A 25,166-nucleotide genomic window follows, 5' to 3' on the forward strand; every position below is an offset into this window, starting at 1 on the left:
GGGTGACAAGTAATGGACCTCAGTAGGCAATGTTGCTGTGGGAATCACTGGTCATCACTCAGCAGTGGATATTTCCATACTGGCAAACCACTGCTGAAATGGGGAAAAAAAAGCTCCGCAGTCCACCCTCCTAGGGACGAACTTAGGAAAATAGCCATGCAGTGCAGCTCTATGTTGTTCTTGTAACTCCCCAAGAGGTGAATGGGAGCTGTGGCAACTGTGTAGTACTTTTAGCTATGCTACTTCTGTAACTGTGTAGCACAGCTGTGTTACATTGTTTCCATAACTCCCATTCTCCTCTATGGAGCAGTGCCATAGCTGTAAATCCATTAATACGTTTTACAAGGCTCCACCCACAGACCCTTTATACATTCTACACATCTCTGCCGACAGATTATATACACATTCTATAGGTCTCTGCTCACATATTATATACACATTCTACAAGTCTCCACCTACAGATTATATGCACATTCTACCAGTCTCTACTCAGAGATTACATACACATTCTACAAGTCTCCACCCAGTGATTATATACACATATACACATTCTACAAGTCTCCGCCCACAAACCATACACACTTTCTACAAGTCCATGCCCACAAATTATATACACATTCTACAAGTCTCTACGCACAGATTATATACACATTCTACAAGTCTCCGCCCACAGACCACACATACACATTCTACAAATCTCCACCCACAGACCACACACACATTCTACAAATCTCCACCCACAGACCACACACACACACACACACACACACACACACACACACACACACACACACACACACACATTCTACAAATCTCTACCCACAGACTATACACACATTCTACAAGTCTCTGCCCACAGACTATACACACATTCTACAAGTCTCCGCTCACAGATAATATACACATTCTACAGGAATTCCTCCACAGACCATACACACATTCTACAGGTCACCGACCACAGATCATAGACACATTCTACAAGTCTCTGCCTACAGATAATATACACATTCTATAAATCTCCGCCCACAGATCATACACACATTCTACAAACCTCTGTCCACAGACCATACACACATTCTACAAGTCTCTGCCCACAGACCATACACAAATTCTACAAATCTACACCCACAGACCATAGACACTTTCTACAGGTCTCCACCCACAGATTATATACACGAATTCTACAGGTCTCCACCCACAGATTATACACATTCTAAAAGTCTCCACCCACAGACTAGACACACATTCTATAAGTTTCCGCCCACAGACCACTCACATTCTTTAAGTCTCCGCCCACAGACCATACACACATTCTACAAGTCTCCACCCACAGACCATACACACATTCTACAAGTCTCCGCCCACAGACCACTCACATTCTTTAAGTCTCCGCCCACAGACCATACACACATTCTATAAGTCTCCATCCACAGACCACTCACACATTCTTTAAGTCTCCGCCCACAAACCACACACACATTCTATAAGTCTCCGCCCACAAACCACACACACATTCTACAAGTCTCCGCCCACAGACCATATACACATTCTACAAAATTCTGCTCCCTGAAAGTTATCAGTAGCTTTTCCATGACACAGCCTGTATTCTACTACATGGTATGATATAGTCGCTGTTTGCCAATTTGATATGGGGGTTCCTATCTGGCAATGTATAATTGTTAAATGTGTTACCCAAATCTTCCAAGAAATTACACAATGTTAGGAAATGGAGCCATATATAATGTTCATTTATTCCATCACCGTACTATTATTGTATGCATGGATTTCAATTGTCATGTTGTGGTGTTTTTTTTTTTTTTTTTCTTAATGTTGTGACTTGTTGTGACAGCTGTTTTAGAGGCCAGCCTCACGGCAAAGAGCTGGCCTTCCCCAATGATAGCCCACTACTCTATTAGTCCAGAAGGTGGTGATGTCGTGTTTGCATTCATGTCAATGACCTTAGTGGTGATGACCTGCTCACAAATAGTTTGGGTACAGGTCACAACTTCTAGTCCAGCAAGCACCACAAATGACCTGTCATTAGAGGAAGGGAAGATCTGTGAGGTGAGTTAGCTATATTTATTTATTTCTATTTTCTCTGACAACTTCCCAGCATTATTTCATCAGTCACAAGGCTCAGATAACCCCTTTAAGTACAGACTTCATTCACCAGATTGACTCTTGTAACTACAGGCAGCACAGTCATAGTCACAGACACATCACCACCTGCTGTATGTTACAGTGTAGCAGTCATTTAACCTAGTATTTATATAATCAGTCATCATTATCCGGAACATCACACAAAGATACAGGAAATGTGCTGGAATATAGCTAGAGTATGACTAAGGCCTGGTTCACATCTGTGTTCGGTATTCCATTCGGGGAGTTCGCTTGGGGACCCCCTGAACAGAATACCGAATGCAATGACATTGCATGGAGTCCGTGTGTTTCCCGTGAGGTATCTGCACGGAACATGCGGAGAGAAAATTCAAGGATAAGTATTATGCTGTGTGCGGGGGGCTGAAGCATACTCAGGAGCATATAATACTGTGTAGGGGAGCGTACAGAGGATCATATAATACTGTGTGTAGGGGGGAGCGTACTGAGGAGCATATAATACTGTGAGGGAGGCATACTGTGGAGCATATAATACTGTGGGGGGGCTACTGTGAAGTAAATAATATATATATATAAAGCAAAATGTCACCAAAAAAGCCTAATGTGAACGCCCCCTTTTTGGAGTTGAATACCTAGGGAGTGTAAGACGGAACCTGGGATCATTAATAAGATTCCCCCCCAAAAAGAGGTGTTAGGGCTAGTTCACACGTAAATTACGTGTGGCTTATTTTGGTCCTGAAAAAAAAAGGCTTCCTAATTAGGAAGCGTTTTATGGACCTTGCTGCGCTTTTTGGAGCGTTTTTTTGTAAAAACCACTTCAAAAAACGCCAGGCAGTTTTCCCCTCCCGTAAAGTGAATGGGCCGCAAAAAACACGTTGCATCGGAAAGCACCTGAAGAAAGGTCATGTCGCTTCTTTTTTCTGCTAGCGGCGAAAAACTGCTAGCAGAAAAAAAAAGCTAGTGGTCTATATAGACCACTATTGTAATGAGGCAGATTTTGAGGTGAAGTCCGCCGTCAAAATCCGCCTCTTTGCCATGTGAACTAGCTCTTAGATGCACAAGAAAGATATAAAAAGGATGAGGAATTAAACTTTATTTATACTGCTCTCATAACAGAGCTTGAGAATATAAAACGCTTCAGTAAAGCTTACATTGAATGTAAGCTCCGCCTCCCAATCCACACCTGTCAATAGGAGCTGGTAGGTATGTACTGGGGCTGTCAAACTTCTCAGAGCCCAGTGCATGCTCTAATGTATGGATGCTGTGGACTGATGACTAAGCCACACCCCTCCCACCCCTAGAGAGACCTTAGCACCAATGGATGGGGTGGAGTGAAGGCGTGGTCTCAAGAGGATGCAGAGAGGCTCCCTGGTATGTGTCAGGATAGCTATGCAACGCTATGATATGTAATGTCAGAGCACTATAGTAGCCACCGGGGCTGTCAGAGTGATGCAGATGGCTGGAGTACAGATACAATAGCTCCTACTCCAAATGTGTATATTAGTGAAGGGAATATGTGATAACAGTCAACTCTTGGGGACCCATGCTGTGCTCAAAGGGCAAGGATAGTATATTGTAAACCAGTAGCGTAACTAAAGTCTTGTGGGCCCCGGTGTAATCTTTTGTCCGGGACCCCCTTACACTGAATTCTTGACAGTGATGGTTACGGGTGCTAAGGAGTTTAATCATCCTTAGTGTGGTTAGGGGAATCTGAGAGTCTCCTTGGCTTATGGGCCAGATGGAATCTGCAATCTCAATACTGATGTCAGTGCTTATGGGCCTCCTAAGGATCCTGGGCCTGGGTGCAACTGCAGCCTCTGCACCCCTTCAGATTATTTCCCTATTGTAAACCATGCATAGAACCACATGAATACTGTATATATCGAGGAGACATAAGTCCTACAGTTGGTGGTATATATTGCACTATGCATGTCTATAGGGAATGTGGGATGATGCATAAACTAATGGATAAATAATTATAGTGACATAAAATGCACATGATCATTACAAAAGTGCATAGTTATATACATTTATCATAAAAATATAAAAAACAAATGGACCATATATAAAGGTGGAACAACACTGTTAAAACTGTAAAAAAAATAAACAAAAAACATGTGTGAGATGACCTAGAGCAGTGATGGCGAACCTTTTAGAGACTGAGTGCCCAAACTGCAACCCGAACCCACTAAATTATCGCGAAGTGCCAACATGGCAATTTAACCTTAATACAGTGCGGATCCACAATTGTGGACAATTATGGACCACAAATTACAGTTGTGTGAATGGGGCTTTACAGAGCTTTCAATAATACAAACAACTTTGTACTGAAATGTAAAGCTATCTGCATTTTGTACTTTGAACAATTAATTTTCACTATTTACATCGCACAGGATCTCTATTATAGTGACCGTGTAATATTCTTACATCCTGTACTAATATCACGTCTGCTATAAAACAGATACTGTGTGATATAAATAGTGAGGGGAACCAAGACAGAATTATATGCTCCACAGTAGGCCCACCACACAGTATTATGTTCTTCACAGTACCACAGTAGCCCCCAGTGTTATATGCTCCACGGTAGGTCCCCCCACACAGTACTATATGCTCCATAGTAGCACCCCACAGGATTCTATGCTCCACAGTGGCACCCACACACAGTATTATATGATTTTAAATACGCCCCTCAGTATTATATGCTCCTCAATACACATCCTCCCCATCTTATATGCTCCTCAGTACATATCCCCTCAGTATTATATGCTCTTTAGTATGCCCCCCCAGTATTATATGCTCCTCAGTACGCTCACTCCCACACACAGTATTATATGCTCTTCAATACACATCCTCCCCATCTTATATGCTCCTCAGTACGTATCCCCTCAGTATTATATGCTCTTTAGTATGCCCCTCTAGTATATGCTCTTTAGTATGTCCCCCCAGTATTATATGCTCTTTAGTACGCTCCCAGTATTATATGCTCTTTAGTACGCCCCGCCAGTATTATATGCTCTTTAGTACGCCCCGCTAGTATTATATGCTCTTTAGTATGTCCCCCAGTATTATATGCTCTTCAGTACACCCCCCAGTATTATATGCTCTTTAGTATGTCTCCTCCAGTATTATATGCTCTTTAGTATGTCCCCCAGTATTATATGCTCTTTAGTTCGCCCCCCAGTATTATATGCTCTTTAGTACGTCCCCCCCAGTATTATAAGCTCTTTAATACGCATCCCCCAGTATAATAAGCTCTTTAGTACGCCCCCTCAGTATAATAAGCTCTTTAGTATCATATACACACTTACACACAGCCACACGCAGTCACACGCTCTCATACTCACCCATGAAAAGCCGCTGGCATTCACCTCCTTTTCACCGCGGGCGCTGATGACGTCATCGCGCTCGCGTTCGGGGCAGAGGTCAAACTCTCCAGTCAGTGTAGGCTGTGGTCGCGCGATCCGCGGCCTACACTGACAGCTTTCAGCTGTATGTGCATTTGCAAATACAACTGAAGGCAGCGATCGCTCATCAACGGGGAATCCCCGTTGGTGAGCGAACCGAGCGACTGCACGCATGCCAGCATGGAGGGCTCTGCGTGCCCTCTCTGGCACACGTGCCATAGGTTCACCATCACTGACCTAGAGCCTATGTATATTGTATCTGGACCCACTGGGTTTGGCAGTAGGTGTATTCCAATACAATGAAATACCGTATAAATACGAGTAAATTATAATAAATACTATAATAGGCGAAATAAGGAAAATTGGTTACTTGATGAATTTGTAATATCTATAACATAATTAGTTCTTTGTAGTTCGGAAATCCAGATCTTTTCTGATTAGAATGAACGATTCAATAACTGTATCGGAACATAAAATAATAGCATAGAATGTTTTATGCAGTCAGGAGATTGTACTATTCTCCGACTGTAGTCATTGAATGAATAGCTGTATTGGATAGAGGTTATATGAGTGTATACTATAGATTACATAACAGTGCTATATTTTTGTTGTTATTGTTAAAAGTTACTTTCCAATGTTTCGTTCAGACCGTAATATTTAATTTGAAAATCCAATACATTTTGCATTTGCGTAGCTGGAAAAATCTATCAGAAAAAGTAACTGGAATATGTTCAGTTAAGAGGATTTCCAAGATAGAGAAAGAACAATTATGTACTTGTAAGGCATGTCTAGACAAACTATGTTTCACGTCCTAAATTGTTGGGTTGTGCGGCCCACATATTGGAGCACACATGGACATTCTATTAGATAGACTACATACGTGGAACCACAAGTCAAAAAATATTTTATACAAAATTTGTCGACAGGTGTTAGTTACAAAAGGTTTTTTGTCTGTGGCTGATACTAAGGTTGCATTTGTAGCCGCAGTGGCCACAGCTGTAGTTACCTACATATACCTATATCTCTAATGGTTGGATTTCTTTTGTTTCAAGGTTTGCTAGGTGCCAAGATGCAGTGGCGTAACTTTCGGGGTAGCCGTGGTAGCGGCAGCCACAGGGCTCGGGACATTAGGGGTCACGGTGGGCCTCTGATGTTTACTTTTTGTTTTTTCTAATAGGCGATAGGAGTAATCCCAGCAAGTAACAGGTTCTATTTACTTACCAATTCCCATTCCTGCTCATGGCCACCTGAGCTTCCTTTTCTATAGATGCCGCTGTGAGCTGGAGTAGGGATCGGTAAGTGAGGCTGCAAGCCCGCATACCCCACAAACATTATTATCATTATACTCTGAAGTCTTTTCAGACCCCAGAGTATAATCATCAGAGACTCAGGGGAGGTTATGTAACACTGTTACTTAGCTTCAGGCCTGTGTGGTGACGTCTCATCTGCGACGCAGGTCTGGCTCATGTGACGTCTGTACCAACATTGAAGAAGGCCGAAATCAGCGGGGAGTGCACCGGAGCCAAGGAGAGGTACGTAACAGTGCTTTTTATGTTTGTATCTTCCCCTAGGTCTCCAATCATTATACTCTGTGGTCTGAAAAGACCCCAAAGTATAATAATTGTTCATGGGTAGTCCACAATGGGGCATAAAAGTGTGTGCAGGGGCCACTATGGGGCATAATGGATTGTGCAGGGGCCACTGTGGAGCATAATACTGTGTGCAGGGGCCACTATGGGGCATAACAGTGTATGCAGGGGCCACTATGGGGCATAACAGTGTTTGCAGGGGTCACTGTGGGACATAATAGTGTGTACAGGAATGTGATTTGTGCAGGAAAAGAAGGGGGGGGTTGGGCTTTGCCCCATGTCAAATGTTCACCTTGGGGCCCAGCCATTCCTAGTTACGCCACTGCCAAAATGTTTTTTAGAGTTTTGGACCCCCCAAAAGTCATCCCTGGTGTTTTGTATCTCTTATACTGCAAAAATGGGTTATCAAGTAATATGAGGCAGTGTTTGTTAAAGGGGTATTCCCAACTGAAATGTATGTTCACCACCATGCAGTCTTGTGTGCTCTGTTCACTTCCTGTTTTTTTTTGGTAAATTGGTGGGCAGGGTTTCACTTGCTGTCTCCCAGACAAAGCCAGCTCTGCTAGCTCTCTTCATAGCAGTACATGTTGGCAGTCAGTAATGAGGGATGGTTGTAAATAAATTAGCACAGTATCACTGGAAGATGCACAATATGAAGCTGATGTAGCACAGCTGGATTTGTTAGGTGATGAGAATCCCAAACTTACATGCTACAGGACCACGAATCAGCTTGCAATATACTCACTTTTAGGTTTCTGTTTAATGGACTCCCTGTCTCAGCCTTGATCAGCAAAATTCAATTAGCGACTGATAACTGGAAGAGTCGGAGATAATCAGCTCAGAAATACAAGCACAGAGCACTCAGCTCCCCCTCCCCTCCCTGAGAGCAGTGAGCTACGTCACTTGTCCTGGGCAGAGAGATAAGATCATCTGCAGGTCCGTGGTTATGGAAACATAGTGTAAACAATGAAGTGAAGAATCTCAGATAGCGGCCAAACAAAGCAGTTTTGCTTAAGCAATGTATTTAGGAAAAGTCTTAAATCCACATAAGCTAGCAGTATAGATATGATCCTTGAGATGGGACAACCCCTTTAAGCACTTGGCTACCTTCTTGTGGTTCATATTAAAAGTTGTGAAAAAATTATTGTTGAACTTCGAGTTTTTGGGGGGAGTAGGCAGGTGGCCTATGTGAGACTTTTTGCTCTTTCAAATGCTCCCTTGATAAATTCTGTGGGGTATTTTTTGGCTTTAAACTTCATTTTCAAGGTTTCACTCTGATCTATAAAGTCAGAGGTGTTACTACAGTTTCGTCTGATGCGCCTAAATTGGCTAAAGGAAATATTTCTTATCCGCGTCTTATGGTGGACACTCCGATAGTCTAAATAACTGTTGGAATCTACTTTTTTGTAGTATGTTTTGGTCAATATACTATAGTTCTCATGAAATAGCTCTAAGTCCAGATACTCGATTTGAGTTGGGGATTAAGTGTCTGTGAAAGTCAATCCCCAATCATTGTCATTCAGATACTCGACAAAGGTGGTAGCCAGTGTGGTGGAGCCTTTCCATATCAGGATCAGGTCATCAATATATCTTCTTTATAGAACCACATGTGAAGACCATTTCTCAGAGTCTTATATTTTACTTTTTTCAAATAGGCCTATATATACAAACAAATCAAATTCATTGAGTTTCGTTGTCGGGTAGAAGGAAAGGCCTTTGCCAAGGAGGGATTCCTCCCATTTAGTGAGATGGTGTGTTGGATAAGGTAATGTTTGACTTGATTTTGGGGATACATGTCAAGTAGATTGGAATTCTGTGGGGCTTTAGGGGTTGCAGATGGATGTGGTGGGTCCCTTGGATGTAGTGGGGAATTTCTTGGATAGATGACATGTGGGCTTTGGGTCTGCGTTTGACTCTGTCTGGTGAGTGCTAATCTCTGGTGGTCTTCTATGTGGGATGTCCATACAACTGGGTTTATTACAGGAGACATGTATTTTGATTTGCAGACCCTTTTGGGGTTTGGCGGGGCGACTATAGGTGTAAATACGGAAAGGGCCTGTGTTGCCTTGCCCGGCTTGTGCTGTTGAAATTCTAGGGGGGTGAGTATGTGTTATGTAAGTGTTAATGCAATTACTATGGGGTGGCCCGATATTGCTCTGGTAGGTTTGGTATTGGTACAATTTGTCTTCATAGCATTTTTTTTGGACCAAAATTTGATATTATTTTTTTGAAAATCCTGTCGGTCTCTGGTAAGTTTATACATTTTTTTCTTAAGTATTTCTTTCTGAAATTGAAAGACCCGGTTCTTAGTATTTCTGTCATATTTTATGAATTCGAGGTTTATTTTAAAACTCGTCATCTTAGGCAGAGTTGAAACTACTGATGGATTGTGTTATGAAGGTGTCCGCTAAAAAAAAAATAAAAAAATGGATACCTCACATAACAGATGATAACGGACACTAAATGATGTTAATGTGTCAGTTTTTTTAAGTGATCCATTAGCATCAGTTAGTGTTTGTTAGTGTCAGTTTTTATGCTGTTCGTTTTTAGGGGTTTTTTTGTTTCTGCTTTTTGAGCATGCGCAGAAAAAAACAGACAGTAATGTCAGTTTGCAGTAAGAGGCGGATATTACTTTTTTGGGTATAAATATATCTAGATTTTTATTAGCAGTAAATGATGTGTTTCGGGGTTCGCAGACCCCTTTCTCAAATAAACAAAACACAATAATGCAATAATGCAAACAGTGACACGCACACATATATAAAAGTAAAATAGCACCAAATAACGCCTAAGGTGAACGCCATCTTTTTGGATTTGAATACTAAGAGGTTGAAGAAGGAACATGGGGATACATTCCCCTCAAAAAGAGGTGTTAAATGCACAAGAAAGATATAATGGGGAATGAGACTGTAGTGACGCTAGCTGTGATGCCGCTGGCTGGACTATAAATACAAGACGCTCCTACTCCAGATGTATATATTAGTGAAGGGAATATGTGTCAACTTACAATGAATAGTAAATTCAGCAAAGTTTTTTTTGCATGTCTGAAGATCTGCGATGGCGGATTTGATTTTCAGAATTGGTCGTCTTTAAGACACATTGAGACCATTGGAAACTACGACTGCAGTTAGTGAAATCGTATGTTGTATAAAATGTGTAGCACCATCTCTACTGTGATTCTAGAGGTCATGCAGAGCCTGCCCTTTTATACACTACTAAACAGTTAATGCTCAGATGGGGAGAGGGGCTAAATTAACCCCTTCCTCTGTCTCTCTCAGTCCAGTACTGCAGGTGTCAGGCTGGATGCCTCCTCTCGTCATTAGTCAGCAGGACTTGACCTCTTCTTGACCCTGGTCAGGCACGGGTTAACGTCGGGCGGCAGCAGGTAGTAGTAACCCGTGCATTGCTGGAGCAGAGGGAGCCGAGTACCTCCCCACAGCCTGGAGTCCCCCTCCCTGTCATCAGGTCGGAGGAGGAGTTTGTTAATGTTCAGTTTGTTCAGTAGATGGATGATCACCTCCCCCGCTGCCTGTGCTTGCAGCATGTGTGATTGAAGAGGCTCCAGTGCCGCCTGCCTCTCCTCCCTGCCCATCTCACTCACTCCAGGCTGGCATCTGACAGGAGCAGCAGTGCCCCTGCACCCCCCAGCAGCACCAGTACCCCGGGAGCGGGGCCCCCCCTCCCCTTCCTCACTATCGCTCTCTTGTAGTAGACCCTGGATGATTACCGAGGAGGCTTGACACCGGAGGAGACCCGCCGCTGCCGCCACCGGCTGCTGTCGCCACTTCTGCTGCTGCTTCTCCTTTATTTCTCATGTTTTTCTGCAATTGACTTGTGACCTGGATTAAGAAGAAGAAGAAGACGAAGAAGTGAGAAGCTGAGGAGGAGGAGGCGAGAGAGAGAGATGCCCAGGAGGAAGCAGCAGGCACCAAAACGGGCAGCAGGTAAGATTAGCAAAAATCTGTGCCCCCTTCGGTCATATGTCATCCCCTCCCTCCTCCCCAGTCAGCTCCTGGAAGTTTCTCCCTAGACTTTGTAACTTTGTGTAGTGTGGCTGCTGTGCCTGTTCTGCTGTCACCTGGCCACTGCCTGGATGTCACTACTGATCCTCCACTAAGTACATGACACATGTAGCAGAGCTGGCACGGTTCTCCGCTCATCATTGCTGCCCTTACTCTTGGTGCACAAGTTCTGTGTGTTGTCTGCCAGCCGCACCCACTGGTGGAGCCCTGCTTTCCAGATGATTGCCATCTTGGATGTGACACATGATTGATCACCTGTCATGTGGCCGGGGTTGATCTCTTTATTCTTGATGACTATCAATAAATCACTTGCCATGGTAACAGTGGAGCTGGTGACGCAGGCACTGCCCTCTGGATGCTGTCACCCAGACCCCACACAGTTAGTATGTTGTTTGCAGCTATATGTGGGTGTCCACTCACTGTTGTCTTCCTGGTGCCACTTTCTTTTAAGAGTTTGTGAAATCCAATGAATTAGAAAATTGGTGTTTTTTTTTATTTTTTTTATACATTTTCCATGCTGGATACTGTCCCGTCCCCGTGAGGCTCAGGCCTGGTCACTGATGGAAATTTGGCGGTTATGATGAAGTGTGGACCTTGTATCTCACATCGATTTATTAACTATTGAAACTGAGCTCCAATTATAAATTGCGCAGCAGTCATTAAGAGGTTAAGTTCCATCATTAGTTTGAGTCCTGTAGTGGGTGTAAAATAATAAAGGGTTAACAGAAGCCGAAACAAGATTCTGTCACTCTTCCCTTAACAGAGGAGTGACAGCTACATTATAGATAATATAGAAAAGATTCAAAGCCCCAAGCCTGTAGCAGGTACAAAATCTGGAGGGGTTGTCAGAAAGTTTTCGGCTAGGTGCAACTTTGTGCTGATCGTAGACACAACCAGGGATTTTTCATTGTTTTATTTCTCTTGGTTGCGAATGTGGACGGGTCTCGAGAAGGAGACGCAGCGGCCTCATGAATTGCACAGCACAATCTGCGTTACCTTGGTTGTCAGCTCTTTAGTCGGGGTAACTGAGGCTGGACTAATGTGGGGGGCTGCACTACAGTTCAGGCTTCTGGTCATCTGAGGACATTGCTTAGTAACTTCTGGATTTCTTGTTTCCCTCTATCTTGGCCCGCTCGCCCACCTGGCCTGTGCCTTCATCCGTCCCCCCATTAGCTTATTTTCATAAACTGCCTCTTACAAGCAGGAAGCGCAGTGAGGGGCCAATTGGGCACAGCCGACATCCGGGGTATTTTGTTGGTGTTTTATTGGCAGATACAGTTATTTATTGTGTATTTTGCTTTGCGTCGAGGGGTAAAGTTACGGGGGGGTTGAACAGTGCCCCCCAGGTTAATTGGACAATTGAGCCCTTAACCTGGTTACATATGAAATTTCCCAAGCAGCAGGGACAAGTTTGTCATTTGAGTAATGTGAAGGTCTCCAGGAAGAAGTCAGAAGGCAAAGTTGCCATTTTGTGGGCGTCAGGGCCGTGGCGTTCTTATGTTGTCTTAACTGTAGCGGCCCTGTTTAGTAATGGTGTCCTCAGCTCGCTGCACTTTATTACATTTTATATCATTTTTACCGTATGGATATGTCACACATAATAGGTTAATATGAAACGTTCCCTTGTGCCTGCCGACGCCTCTACTGAGCCCCGATCATCCCTGTTTGTGGTGACGTAAGGACGACCTAAAGCCTATAATTTCAGGATTACACAAACGCATGCAAATATATTCATGCGGTGGGCTAGTTTTATTCCACTGAAGTAAATTGATGCAAACACCATACAGCTAAAATCACCGTGCGCACGCTGTGAATATTTTATGAGCGATTTACAAGGAAGTTGGTGGGGGAAGCAAGGGTAAAGAAAGAGGGACAACTTTATGTCCGGGTCGAGTTCTACATTAACCTCTTCTCTGCCAAGACCTGTCATCTTTTACACTCTGATGCATGTGGGGGAATGGTGACTACACAGGGACCGCCATTACCTGCAATGTAGTATTCATGTGGACTATGTGCAGCTTAATGATGGAGAAATAATTAAGGGGGGCTTCAGGTTCTAGTGTTTACGGGAATGAATCAGTTGAATACTCCTGCTATTGGGTTGAAAGCTCCTCTTTATACTAAATCTTACATTATTCTTCTACATGAGGACCCACAATGCATATTGCATTCACTGTAGAATTACAATTACATTGCCCAGTTACACTTTGCGGTCTTGGACGGTGATGTGACAGTTTCTGCGCTCTTGTGGCCGAAAGTCATTGACCATTAAAGTGTATCTGGGGGCAGAACAGTGAGCTGTGACATATCCTTAGGCCTGCGCCTCTCCAGACAAACAGCAACCTGTGTCATGGTGGCATGTGATTGTGAAGGTTTTATAGATGGAACGCGCGCCACTTCATTATTGCGTTCACTAATTTAACGTCTGAAGTATTTACAAGAAGCGGCAAGTTTTACAGTAAAGGATTAGAATTTAACCAGTTTGTCATTTATTTGACTTATGTCCAGTGTACGCTGGCAACAGCTCCATAATTATATTACACGTCGTCTCTGACTGTTAATCCAGGGGGTAAATCACCAGCTGCTGTGTACCTGGGGTAAAATCATTAGCTCATGATTATTTGTATGAGGGTGGGGGGATGACGGACAGTAGGCCTGCAGGCCATAAGTCTGACCAGGTTACCTCCAGAACTAAGGACTTGATGAAGAATATTCTAGTCCGTCATCTTTGTCCCTTCTGTGCCTAGTTCTGTTGTAATAGACAGTTTATTACCAACCAGCAAACAATATGTGAAATATGTTTTTAAAACTTGTCACATTTTGTTATGGTTTAAAAAGAAATTGAAAAATGTGTCCAAAAATGTCCAAATATAAACTGCTAAACAATGCTGTGGATGTAAATGGTGACATGGTGGCAGCTCCATCATAGATGAGTTTATTATTGTATTGTTATCACTGGTGACATATGGAGGTCTATCAGTGGTCAAAGAAAGTTCATTCCCCCCCCCCCCACACACACACACACAGTTCTTCTTTCCTATAATATGGAGTACTCTAAGGGGCTTTTGTGTTTCTAGATTAGGAACAGGTCATTTTAGTTAACTGCAGACCTTAGAGTATTTGTGGGACTGCTTTGATGCCTCTTTCTCTACGATGCCCCTCCACCTTGGTCTTCGTTCAGTGGGGGGGCTCTCTGGGACTGTATCCGCGCATGATGCTAATCGCAAGTCAAGTGGCTGAATCTTGTCTGTACAAGGCTGATTGAATGAGACAGCTGAGAAGCAGATTTGTTTTAAGTCATCTATTGATTTTCTTCATCTTTGGTATCGGGAGGCGAGTATTAACCCTCTTACTCAGATTATGAATTGTACGGCCGAACACTTTAGAGAAGGAGAAAGGCCACTTACCATGGATTAGTAAATGATAGATGTCTAACCGGCCTCCTGAGACGCAGCTATGACGGAGCGATTTAATACAGTCGTACGCCGCTTCTGTTGGGGGAGGGTAAGCCTTACATATGTTACACATTTTAGTACTTTGGCTGGGAAGGGGTTAATGTGGAGACTGAAGTACATTAGGAGTTGTTACAATATCAGGCAGCTGAGGGTTCATGTGGATACTCTTGATATGTGTTCAATATATACATATATAGAGATCTTTAATTGCATATAGAGACGTGTATATACGGTTCTATTCACAGATTTACCTAAATTTAAATATATTAGATAATTCTATACATCCTCATGTATATACATATGTTTGGAGATTCAGATATGTACATGCACTATATATTTCTAATGAGAGGTGTATTCACATAAGATATTTATCCTATTTAGTTATTCTCACATACGTCTAGTTATACTCTCATACTCTCAGAGCTATTTACAGTATATATATATATATATATATATATATATATATATATATATATATATATATATATATTTTAAAATGTACACATATACTCTACTTATCGCCAACCTTTCTGGGATTGTCTACAAAAAAGTAAAATGTGAAGAATATTTCTATTTTATTTGTATCTTTTCCGCAGTAAAATGAAAACATCATAATTTTTACTGAATATCCATATCTGAAAATGTATTGATATTTTGGTAAAATTGTAACAGAAAACTTCCTCTTCTGTGTCTAAATATTTGACAGTAGGGGAAAGGGATGCTGGGTTTAACCTCTCATCCAGTAATCCATACATAGGAGGTGGATGAGCTGAACATTCATGACCCCTATAATGTTCAGGAGATAATCCAGTATTCATGGTTCTAGCGTACAGGACTGTTCCTTGTTCTGGATGGGAGTCTGTCTTCACACTGGCTTCACACAGGAACCACCCGCAGCACAATGAGGGGTAAAAAAAAAACAAAATAAAGGATGTGAGAAGATAAATCCCTGACTTCAAAAATAACTTCATCTGTCGCTGCTAATGGCTTCTCCGCACCGACTCTCGCTGCTCGCTATTAATTTATGCGGAGTTTGTTTGCCGGTAACCTTGGTGTTTAGAATCAGTTTTAAATTTTCCACATGAGAGAATTGATGGGTGAAGAAATTCTGTGTTTAGACGAGAGCAGATTTATGACAGAAATAGTGTATCAGAAAGTAACAATTTAGAGAGGAGGGGGTTAGAGGAGGCGACACGTTTTATAATCGCACAGGAAATCACAGGGCTAAGACGAGAGAGGATAGTGCCATAACGTGCGGCCTAAATGTCTGATGGAACCTACAATACCAGATGTATAGTCACATCATATCTGCAGACTGCTTGCATTGACCTGAGATGCCATGCGAACACCGGGCCCGCTCACCCTCCATTATTTCTATTCTTTCATTTTATGAAAATGTGAGACATGACAGATGTATTTGATTTTTTTTTTCTAAAATCAATTTCTATGTTACTATTTTTATAATTGTTATATCAATTTATTTAATTTTTGAAAAATTACTTGTAATATTTTTATTTCTTTTTCATGTACTTGTTCCCTATTTCTGCAAAAAAAAAAAAGGTAGAAAATGTTTCATGTAAAGTTTTGGCAACATAGTTTTCTGTAAAGTTTTGCTGGCCTTCACTATTGTCACCCCAGCTCCATCATGTGTGAATCCTGACTTATAAATATCACATAGTGATGGACTTGTGTGAACTGTGCTCAACGGATATACAATAAAAATAATACTGTAAAGAACTATTGCAAATAGCCCCACATTCCCACCAAAAAGGGGGGTGATTTATAGATCTATAGCAAGAATGATTCATAATCCTCAGCAAGAATTACGCCACAAATCTATATCCGTGATTGTTTTAGGCTTAATAATAGCAATAATGATCACAATGTCCGAGAGGTGCAGAAGATCAGGCTTCATAAAGTATTTGGTTAAAGCCCTAATAGCTCGGATATTCTAAAATAATAATAGAAATGACGATGACTCCTGCTTATAATAAAAATAAATAAATCATGAAGATTCATTTGCAAATAGAAAAATTAATTGTCCTCATTCACATGACGATTTAATATCCTCTCGTATGCGAAGGACTGTTGCATAATTTATATTTGAAACTATCCGAAAATATATATTTTCCTGAAATACACGGACATGACTAAATGCCATATAGTAATAATTTTTGCTGAACAGCCGGGCGGTTATATCTGGTGCACTGGCGTTATGGTACATTAAAGAGAGTTGAACCAAGTTTTCTAACTGAGGTTGGGATTGTGGAATAGATTCTGGAAAAAATTTGGGTTGGTAAGAACAGTATAAAATAGATGTGTAACTGATCTGAGGATCTGCTAGAAAACTGTTCTGACCTGTATCAAAAGCTTTGTCTTGCAGGCTTGGTTATGACTATGGCTGTAGTGAGTCAGACAGGTCCATGACTGAGAAGATGAGAGAAATGGAGTTCAAATATTTTGTTGAGACTGACCCAGTCTTTAGAGCAATAAAAGCACTGAGCTAATTTGCTAATCTCTTCTAATATTTAGACTATCTAGTCTAAGCTTATACCATCTATTAATGTCAAAATGTTGGTGCAATTCTGTAGCATGTTGTCCGATCTTTTGCCATGTCTATTCCTGCTAAGCCATGCCCCTTGCCAGAAAATGAATCATAAATGTAGCAAACGGCATGTAGGCCAGTTTTTTCTGCAAATTAACCCAGAATTGTGGCACATTTAGCTTAGTCAGTTTGCCCTGTTGAAAGTCAAAATGGACAGCTCAGGTCAGCATCGATATTGTTCTGAAACCTGTGCATTATATATATATATATATATATCCTATATACACTTCTGCATGCTGCCAGTGAATTGAAACACCACTTTTTGCTTCTGTTGGCTGTCGGACTGTCCTGTTCCCTCCTTAAATGCAGATGCTGGGCCCGTGTGTTAGCTTGACTTTACATGTAACCCTTCGTTCACATCTGCGTTTGGTAATCCGTCTGGGGAGTCTGCATGGGGACCCCCCCAAATGGAATACCAAATGCATTGGCAAGCGGTGTGTGCAGTGAAAGCACACGGACCCCATAGACTATAATGGGGCCCGTGTGCTCTCCACGCGGTGTCCACATGGAACATGCGGACAGAAAAGTACTTTGTGATCTACTTTTATGTCCGCATGATTCGTGCGGGCAGCATGCGGAGAGCACACAGACCCCATTCCATCATAGTCTATGGGGTCTGTGTGCTTTCACTGTACACTGCTTGCCAATTACCAAATGCAGATGTGAATGAGGGGTAAGAAATAGTTGTTTTCATTTTTTCATTTCACTGACCACAAGCAGAAGTCTTGAAAAATGATGTGAGATTGATATGCAATTTTATTAGAAAGTTGGAAATCTGTAACATATGGAATGATTAAAGGTGGTTTCCAACTTTAGAAGAACATGATTTCATTTTTCTCGCAAACAATGCGACACTTGCCCATAGATTATGTCGGCTATTGCAGCTCACCCATTTGAAATATAAGGCTGAGGTGCAGTACCTATTTGCAGTTGTGGTCCTGTTTTGGGAATATAAACCTGGAAAACCCCTTTAAAGGGAATCTGTCAGGTCGCTATGGGACACTAAACCATTCACAGGCCTTTATGGATCAGGGCTTTATTGTTCCATATAGCCTGGTAACAATGCAATATGTATCCACATAACAGAAAAAAAACAAAAACAACTTTATGCTTACCTAGAAATGAGTCCAGTGAGTGGCACCGAACACAGTCCTCCGGTGAAGCCAGGGACGTACAGCACATGGGCAGTCACATGTACACTAAAGCAGAGATGTAGTCCTCCGGCTTCACTGCAGAAGTGCGCCAGGAGTCCAAGAGCCTGGTAGATCAGCACGGGTGACGTTACAGTAGGTCTACTTGAGACTCTAAACCCTTGGTCCACAAGAACCTCTTGGTGGTTTAGTGCCCTAAATTGCCCTGATAGATTCCCTTTTAAGCATTATTTTTTTCAGACTCAGCAATATGGTTACCATCACTCGGTATCCCAGTAAGGCTCACACTGTAGCATTTTTATTGGTGTCTCTTTAGAGTTTGGAAGGTAACCGGAGAACAAACACAAGGAGAACATACAAATTCCAGGCAGATGTTGTCGTCAGTCGGACTTGAATCCTGGACCCAGTGCTGCAAAGCAACACTGCTAACCACTGAGTGTTTCTATGTTCTCAATGTAGACCCAGCAGCTCCGTGTTTGGTAGGGTTTACTATTGTCACCATCACTCATAATCCTTATAATCTCCTTGTGTTAATGAGTCTTTACCTCCTCGACCTTGTGTCCTCTGAGCTGACATAATGACCTGATGTCTGTAATCCGAGAGCAGAGAAACCCAGTGATAATGCCAGAGCTTTGTCCTGATTTTACAGCTGCATGAAACCCATGTCTACATACCTGAGGCATACAGTTCATGGTGTTAGGCTGTCTGTATACATGACTAGCTAGTACCTAGCATTAATTGCCATGTTATTTCATTGGAATAGACTGAATAAGTGGCTTCCACACTCTAATGGATCCTAGGGAATACTGTAGGACTGATCTGGTCCAGTTCTTGTTTGTCCCAAAGAGACATTAGGAAAAAGATACTGAGGACCCACAGACATTATATTCAGAATATGCAAACAGGTCTGTAAGGGAATACATAGATTCCATGGAGGCTGAAAGAACTGCTATGCCACCATGAAATGTGCTACTATCTTTGTTTTGCATCATTCCTGATTTATTATTATTATTTTTTTGTGCTGGATTATCAGAATTTCAGATGATTGTCTTTAGTTTATTTGTCTTGCTGTATTGCATGTAATGAATTTGCTATGTACCTCATGAGTCAGCTGCCCTATAATGTGATCACGGTTTATCTTGTTAGATGACACCTATAGCCAGTATTAGTGAGCATATGACTGAATTGCAGGAGATTTGCCATTGTCTTCTGTTAACCGCAATTTAAGAAGGTTCCTATCTGTTTGCTCTGTATCTGAATTTAAAGTCAGTGACTGCCTTGTGTGCTAGAATCTATACTGCAAATTGATTGTATATATGATGTATGTATTGGCTTGGTAAAATCCCACATCATTTGCAGCAAAGGCCTCTGGGAAGGTCAAGCATGATGTTAAAGGGAGCGCCCTCTATTGGTGTGCATGACTGAGGCACTGTCTTCCTATTTACATCATGGAAGACAGATTTGCATATTCTTCCCATGATCCTCTTCACAGTGGAGCATCTATGGCTTAATAAGACTCCACACACCTAAATAGTGGTCTCCTCCTAAGGAGTGACGATATCCCCTTAACCCCGTATTGTGTTATGCATCTATGTAGGTTGCATGCATGCATAGGTGTGTATGGTCTGTGCAGTAGTCCACGCATTGAGGTCCCTTTAGGAACATATTTAATTTCTTCTGTATTGTGTAGTGATCTAATTCTTCAATAATATCAGATTTACACATACTGTACTGTACTTCACAGGAGACATATATGGACAGGGCTGCAGTCATCATGTAGGATGTGGGATTTATCAGAAATGTGTCATAAAGAAGGAGGTTCATTGGAACTGTGGCCCTTACAGTGGGTGGTAGATAGAAAATCAATGTGTAACATCAATGCAGCGGGTGTTATAGTATGTGTTTTGTAGAGAACTTCTGAAAATAGGCGAAGAGTTTGCTTCAAAATAAAAGGAGAAATCCATGCATGCGTGTATACTTCTCTGTTTACAGCAGCCACAAGATGGGAGTCAGAAGACCCTCTTTTTCAAGATAGATGCGCTTTCCAGAGGTGAGACCTACATCTGTCAGACCTTCATAGAATATCTATCCTATGGATATGTCATAAATGTCTGAGATTTAAATATCCCTTTAAGGCTGACCATGCACATTGGTTAGCTTTCAGCTGAACGCTTATTCAATTAACATCTTCCTGACCCTACATACATATGCATGCATGGCTCTGTTACACTTGCATGACTACTCTATAGGTAGCTTATCATCTTTCAAAATAAAAGCTTAAGGCAGGCAGGTTGAAATCCAACAGCCAAATCCTTATCGTCTCACCTGACAGAGGCAAGGTACAAGAAGTGGAGTAGTAGTCCTCACCATAGGAGTTTACAATCTGTAAGTAACAAGGGGAAATAGCGAAAGTGAATGTTGTGTAGTGTGGATGTCATGATAATAAGGGGAGATTCAAGAGGTGACACATGAGTCAAAGTCTTGTTTATAGGAGCTTAGAATCTGTAAGTAACAAGGGGAGATACAGGAGGCGGAATGGAAGAGCGGGAGTCCTAACCATAGAAGAAAAGGTACAGTAGGTGAGTAGGAATCCTGATATATCAGTTTACCATCTATGTCATAATAAGAGAGAGAGGTGGAAGTGAAGTAGGAGTCCTGACCATAGCAGCTTACAAGCTACAGTAATCGCCCTAACTGTTGGCGCCTCTGAAATTTTTCTAGAAAATTAAGTATTTCTCCCAGAAAGTTATTGTTATGATATTTGTATTTCGTTAGTGTGTATTGGAACACCAACAAAAAAAAAAAATAAAAAATCAGAAGGGAGAAAAAAGTCAAATTGGACAAATCTCCAAAAATGAGCCGGACAAAATTGTTGCCACGTTTTCAAAATTGGGTAAATAACTTTGCTTGTTCAAACTCAACTGTGTCAAGTAACAGCTGTGGGCAATATTAAAAAAAAAATCACACCGGAAACCAGATAAAAAGGAGAGACATTGACTCAATCTTTGCATTGTGTGTGCATGGACAACATAAAGAGGAAAAGAAAACTGCATGAGGGCTCGAGAACCAAAATTGTGGAAAAATATCAACAATCTCAAGGTTACAAGTCTATCTCCACAGTTTCTTGATGTTCCTTTGTCCACAGTTTCACAACATAATCAAGAAGTTTACGACCCATGGCACTGTAGCTAATGTCTCTGGACATGGATGGAAGAGAAAAATTGATGAAAGGTTGCAAAGCGGATGGTCTGGAAGGTAAATAAACAGCCCCAGTCAAGTTCCAAAGAAATTCAAGCTGTCCTGCAGGCTACAGGTGCATCAGTGTCAGCGAGAACTATCCATCTACATTTTATGCTATTGCAGGAGACCCAGGAGGACCCCACTGTTGACACAAAGACATAGAAAACCTAGACTGCAGTTTACCAAAATGTACATGAATAAGCCAAAATTCTTATAGGAAAACATCTTGTGGACAGATGAAACCAAGATAGAGCTTTTGGTAAAGCACATCAGTCTACTGTTTATTGAAATTGCAATGAAGCGTACAAAGAAAAGAACACAGTACCAACAGTCAAATATGGTGGAGGTTCAAAGATGCTTTAGGCTTAGTTCACACATAAATAACGTGTGGCTTATTTTGGCTTTGGAAAAAAACGCTTCCTAATTAGGAAGTTGTTTTTTTTTACCTTGGCACGCTTTTTGTGGAGTTTTTTTTTTTTTTTAAAACCGCTTCCAGGCGGTTTTCCCACCCTTTAAGAGAACAGGCTGCAAAAAATGCGTCACCTTTTTTTTTGCATAAAAACATGCGGGAAAAAACGCTTCCCATTCACTTCTATTGCTTTCTTCAGGCGGAAAACACCTGAAGAAAGGTCATGTCGCTTCTTTTTCTCTGCTAGCAGAAAAATCAGAAAAATGTAGCAAATCTACATAGGCTAACATTGTATGGAGGAGGATTATGACGTGGATTCTGCTGTCAAAATCCTCCATGTCCACGTGTGAACTAGCCCTTATGTTTTGCTACTTCTGGCACTGGGTGCCTCAAGAAATCTGAAGATTACCAAGGATTTTGGGTCACAATGTAGGGCCCAGTGTTAGAAAGCTGAGTTTGCGTCCTAGGTCATGGTTGTTCCAGCAGGACAGTGACCCCAAAATTACTTCAAAAAGCAACCAGAAATAGAAGAAAACAAAGTGCTGGAGAGTTCTGGAGTGGCCAGAAATGATTCCAGTTTTAAATCTCATTGAACACCTTTGGAGAAATCTTAAAATTACTGTTGGGAGAAGGCACCCTTCAAATATGAGAGACCTGGAACAGTTTGCAAAAGAAGAGTGGTCCAAAATTCCAGCTGAGAGGTCTAAGAAGCTTGGTGGTGGTTATAAGAAGCTATTGATTTCAGTTATTTTTTTTCCGAAGAGTGTGCAACCAAATATTAAGTTGAGGAACAAAACATGTAATTGCAATAATTATCTGGGATGAATACATATTTTTCTGTAAAAAATTTCAGGAGTGCCAACACTTGCAGCCATGACTATATAATGGGAGATTACAAGAGATGAGGATAAACAAGAGCAATGACCATACTCCAAAAACAATCCAAATTGAAAGTCAGCTCAGTTAATTGATGTGAATGTGCACACATTGATTATTTCCGTTATTTTTACGTCCATGACATACTGTATCACACTGTCATTGACTAAAGGATATGTCACTAACTATTCACTATCCAGTCAGGATTGCTGATTCTTGAGTAACCAAAGCCAAAATTTTTACTATGTCTAGTAAAAAGGAAGTGTCCAAAAATAATTGTTTATTAATCGTAATCGAGGTAAAATAATCGCCAAAGATTTTGGTTTTGGTTATAATCGCCCAGCCCCACATTGGCGTTTCCAATTTAAGGATGCGATAGAGCCAGAGCCAACAGATATATCTGCCTTTTGCAGTCTGTTATCTGCATGTTTGTATTTGGGGCGCTCTTCACTGGAACTTGTCCTGACCAGTCACCATTATCATCAAGCTCGGGACTAATAATGCTGAAAGGTGAGGGATCAATCTGAGATGATGTCAATCCTTCAGATTATGCAGAAGATTAAGTTAAAAGCTACCTGGACTGCACCTCCCATTGATCAAACACCAAAGCTCCAAGAGACATCTGTAAATAGCGCCAGTAATCTGACTTTATTCCACTAGTGTTGAGCATATATGTAATGTCTGTATAATCTGTTGCCAATAAAACCCTCATCAGATTCCAGTAGAATCTTGTTGGTAACTTCCATTCGATTGTGAATGCTCAAAACTGCTGTAACAATGACCTTACAAGTTTGGATAGAGTAGGCCCTGTCGCATAGAGATCAGTTTTTGTTTGCTTTAAGAAAGATATCTTCATAATGCTTGTCGAAAGACATGGATATGGTGAGTATGTTTGTTTCTTGTGACTTTTTTGGTGTCCCTCCTATTTTTTTGATAAAAACACAGAACAATGATATTAATAAACCGGAATTCCAACCTGTGCAATGGGTGGGGAGGCCATGGATAGTGTCCATGGATAGTGTCCATGGACTGTATTGGCAATGGTCAGCCAGAGCAAGTGTGTCTTTGGTAATAGTATTGCTTGGACTTCAACAGTATCATTGCTGTATGGTGACAATATCTTGATTGTTTTTGTGTTGTCTAAGTGTCGTTAAGCCTTTGTTCAGCATGTGTGGGAATAAATACCTGAGTTTTCCAGTTTATAAACTGTCTGAGCTTCATAGCAGCTCAAAATGGCTTGCTTAGATTGAGGTAGAAGGTGAGGAGCAAAATATTCTGATATTGGAAGAAAGCCATCACACTGTGGAAACATGATGGCTTTTTACAATGACCAAGGTTATATTTTTCAGCAGAAGTCTTTATAGCACTCTTGCTTTAAAGGTTCACAGTATGGTTATTCTCAATGCAGACATCGATGCCAATAGACCATTGCATGAGTCAATGATCCAGAAGAAGGCGAGGAACTAGGCGTTGTATCTGGCCAGTGATTTGGTCAGGTCATACTTCTCCCTGTGCCATGAATTGTATCCAGGTGGAGACATCAGATGGTGAGATAGACAATAAACCGGAATAGTAGAATTGCAGACAAGTAATTAATTGAATAAGGACAGTCAGAATTACACAATGCAGGGTGCTGCTTGTCCTTATCTTAGTCCGGATGACTGATGGTCACATGAAGTTCCTCTCCTTTCCTTACACAAACATACACTTATCGTCAATTAAAGGATTTCACAACCAAAGCTCATAAAATGATGGAACAGCTTATAAAAAGTATCATACTGCATTAGGGCATGGTGCCGCTCAGCCCCAGATCCCACACTGCTGCTGCTACTTTTGTAAACTATACATCTATGGTGTTTACAAGATCTAAGATCTCAGAAAGGAGAATATTTATAATGTTCATCATGTTACTACACTAAATCCTCACACCTATGTGATTAAATCCCTGATATACGTGAGTAGGCGCTATAATGCCACCACTGGGCATATCTGAACAAACAGGACGATTTTCATCAATGAGCCCTGATGTGATTGGTCATTGCAGTCACAATCTGTTTAGAATCCTGAGTTCACAAGGAAAAAATGTGACTTGTTGGAGGTTGAATGTACAGTAGCTCTGGTTATTTTTAACCCAGTAAAGCCAGCAAAAACATTAGTTGCCGCTCAATGCCTTAAAGGGGCTCTATCATTGGAAAAAGTAATTTTTAACTAAGCACATACTTGCATAGCCTTTAGAAAGGCTATTCCACACCTATCTTTTGTATGTAAATTGCCTCAGTAGTTTTTTAATGAGTTCT

At 41.4% G+C, this 25,166-nt stretch overlaps 1 protein-coding gene across 1 annotated transcript in view; it reads left to right on the plus strand.

Moving 5' to 3' along the window:
* The first annotated feature begins 10,555 nt into the window (after positions 1-10,555).
* Positions 10,556-25,166, plus strand: part of TSHZ2 (teashirt zinc finger homeobox 2) — a 114,453-nt gene continuing 99,842 nt past the window's right edge. Inside the window, exon 1 of the mRNA XM_075276839.1 lies at positions 10,556-11,055. Coding sequence (XP_075132940.1) covers positions 11,016-11,055 — 40 coding nt within the window. The 5' untranslated portion in view covers positions 10,556-11,015. The remainder of the gene's footprint in view (positions 11,056-25,166) is intronic.

The sequence above is a fragment of the Leptodactylus fuscus genome, chromosome 6 (genome assembly GCF_031893055.1).
Source record: "Leptodactylus fuscus isolate aLepFus1 chromosome 6, aLepFus1.hap2, whole genome shotgun sequence".
NCBI classification, from domain to species: Eukaryota; Metazoa; Chordata; class Amphibia; order Anura; family Leptodactylidae; genus Leptodactylus; species Leptodactylus fuscus.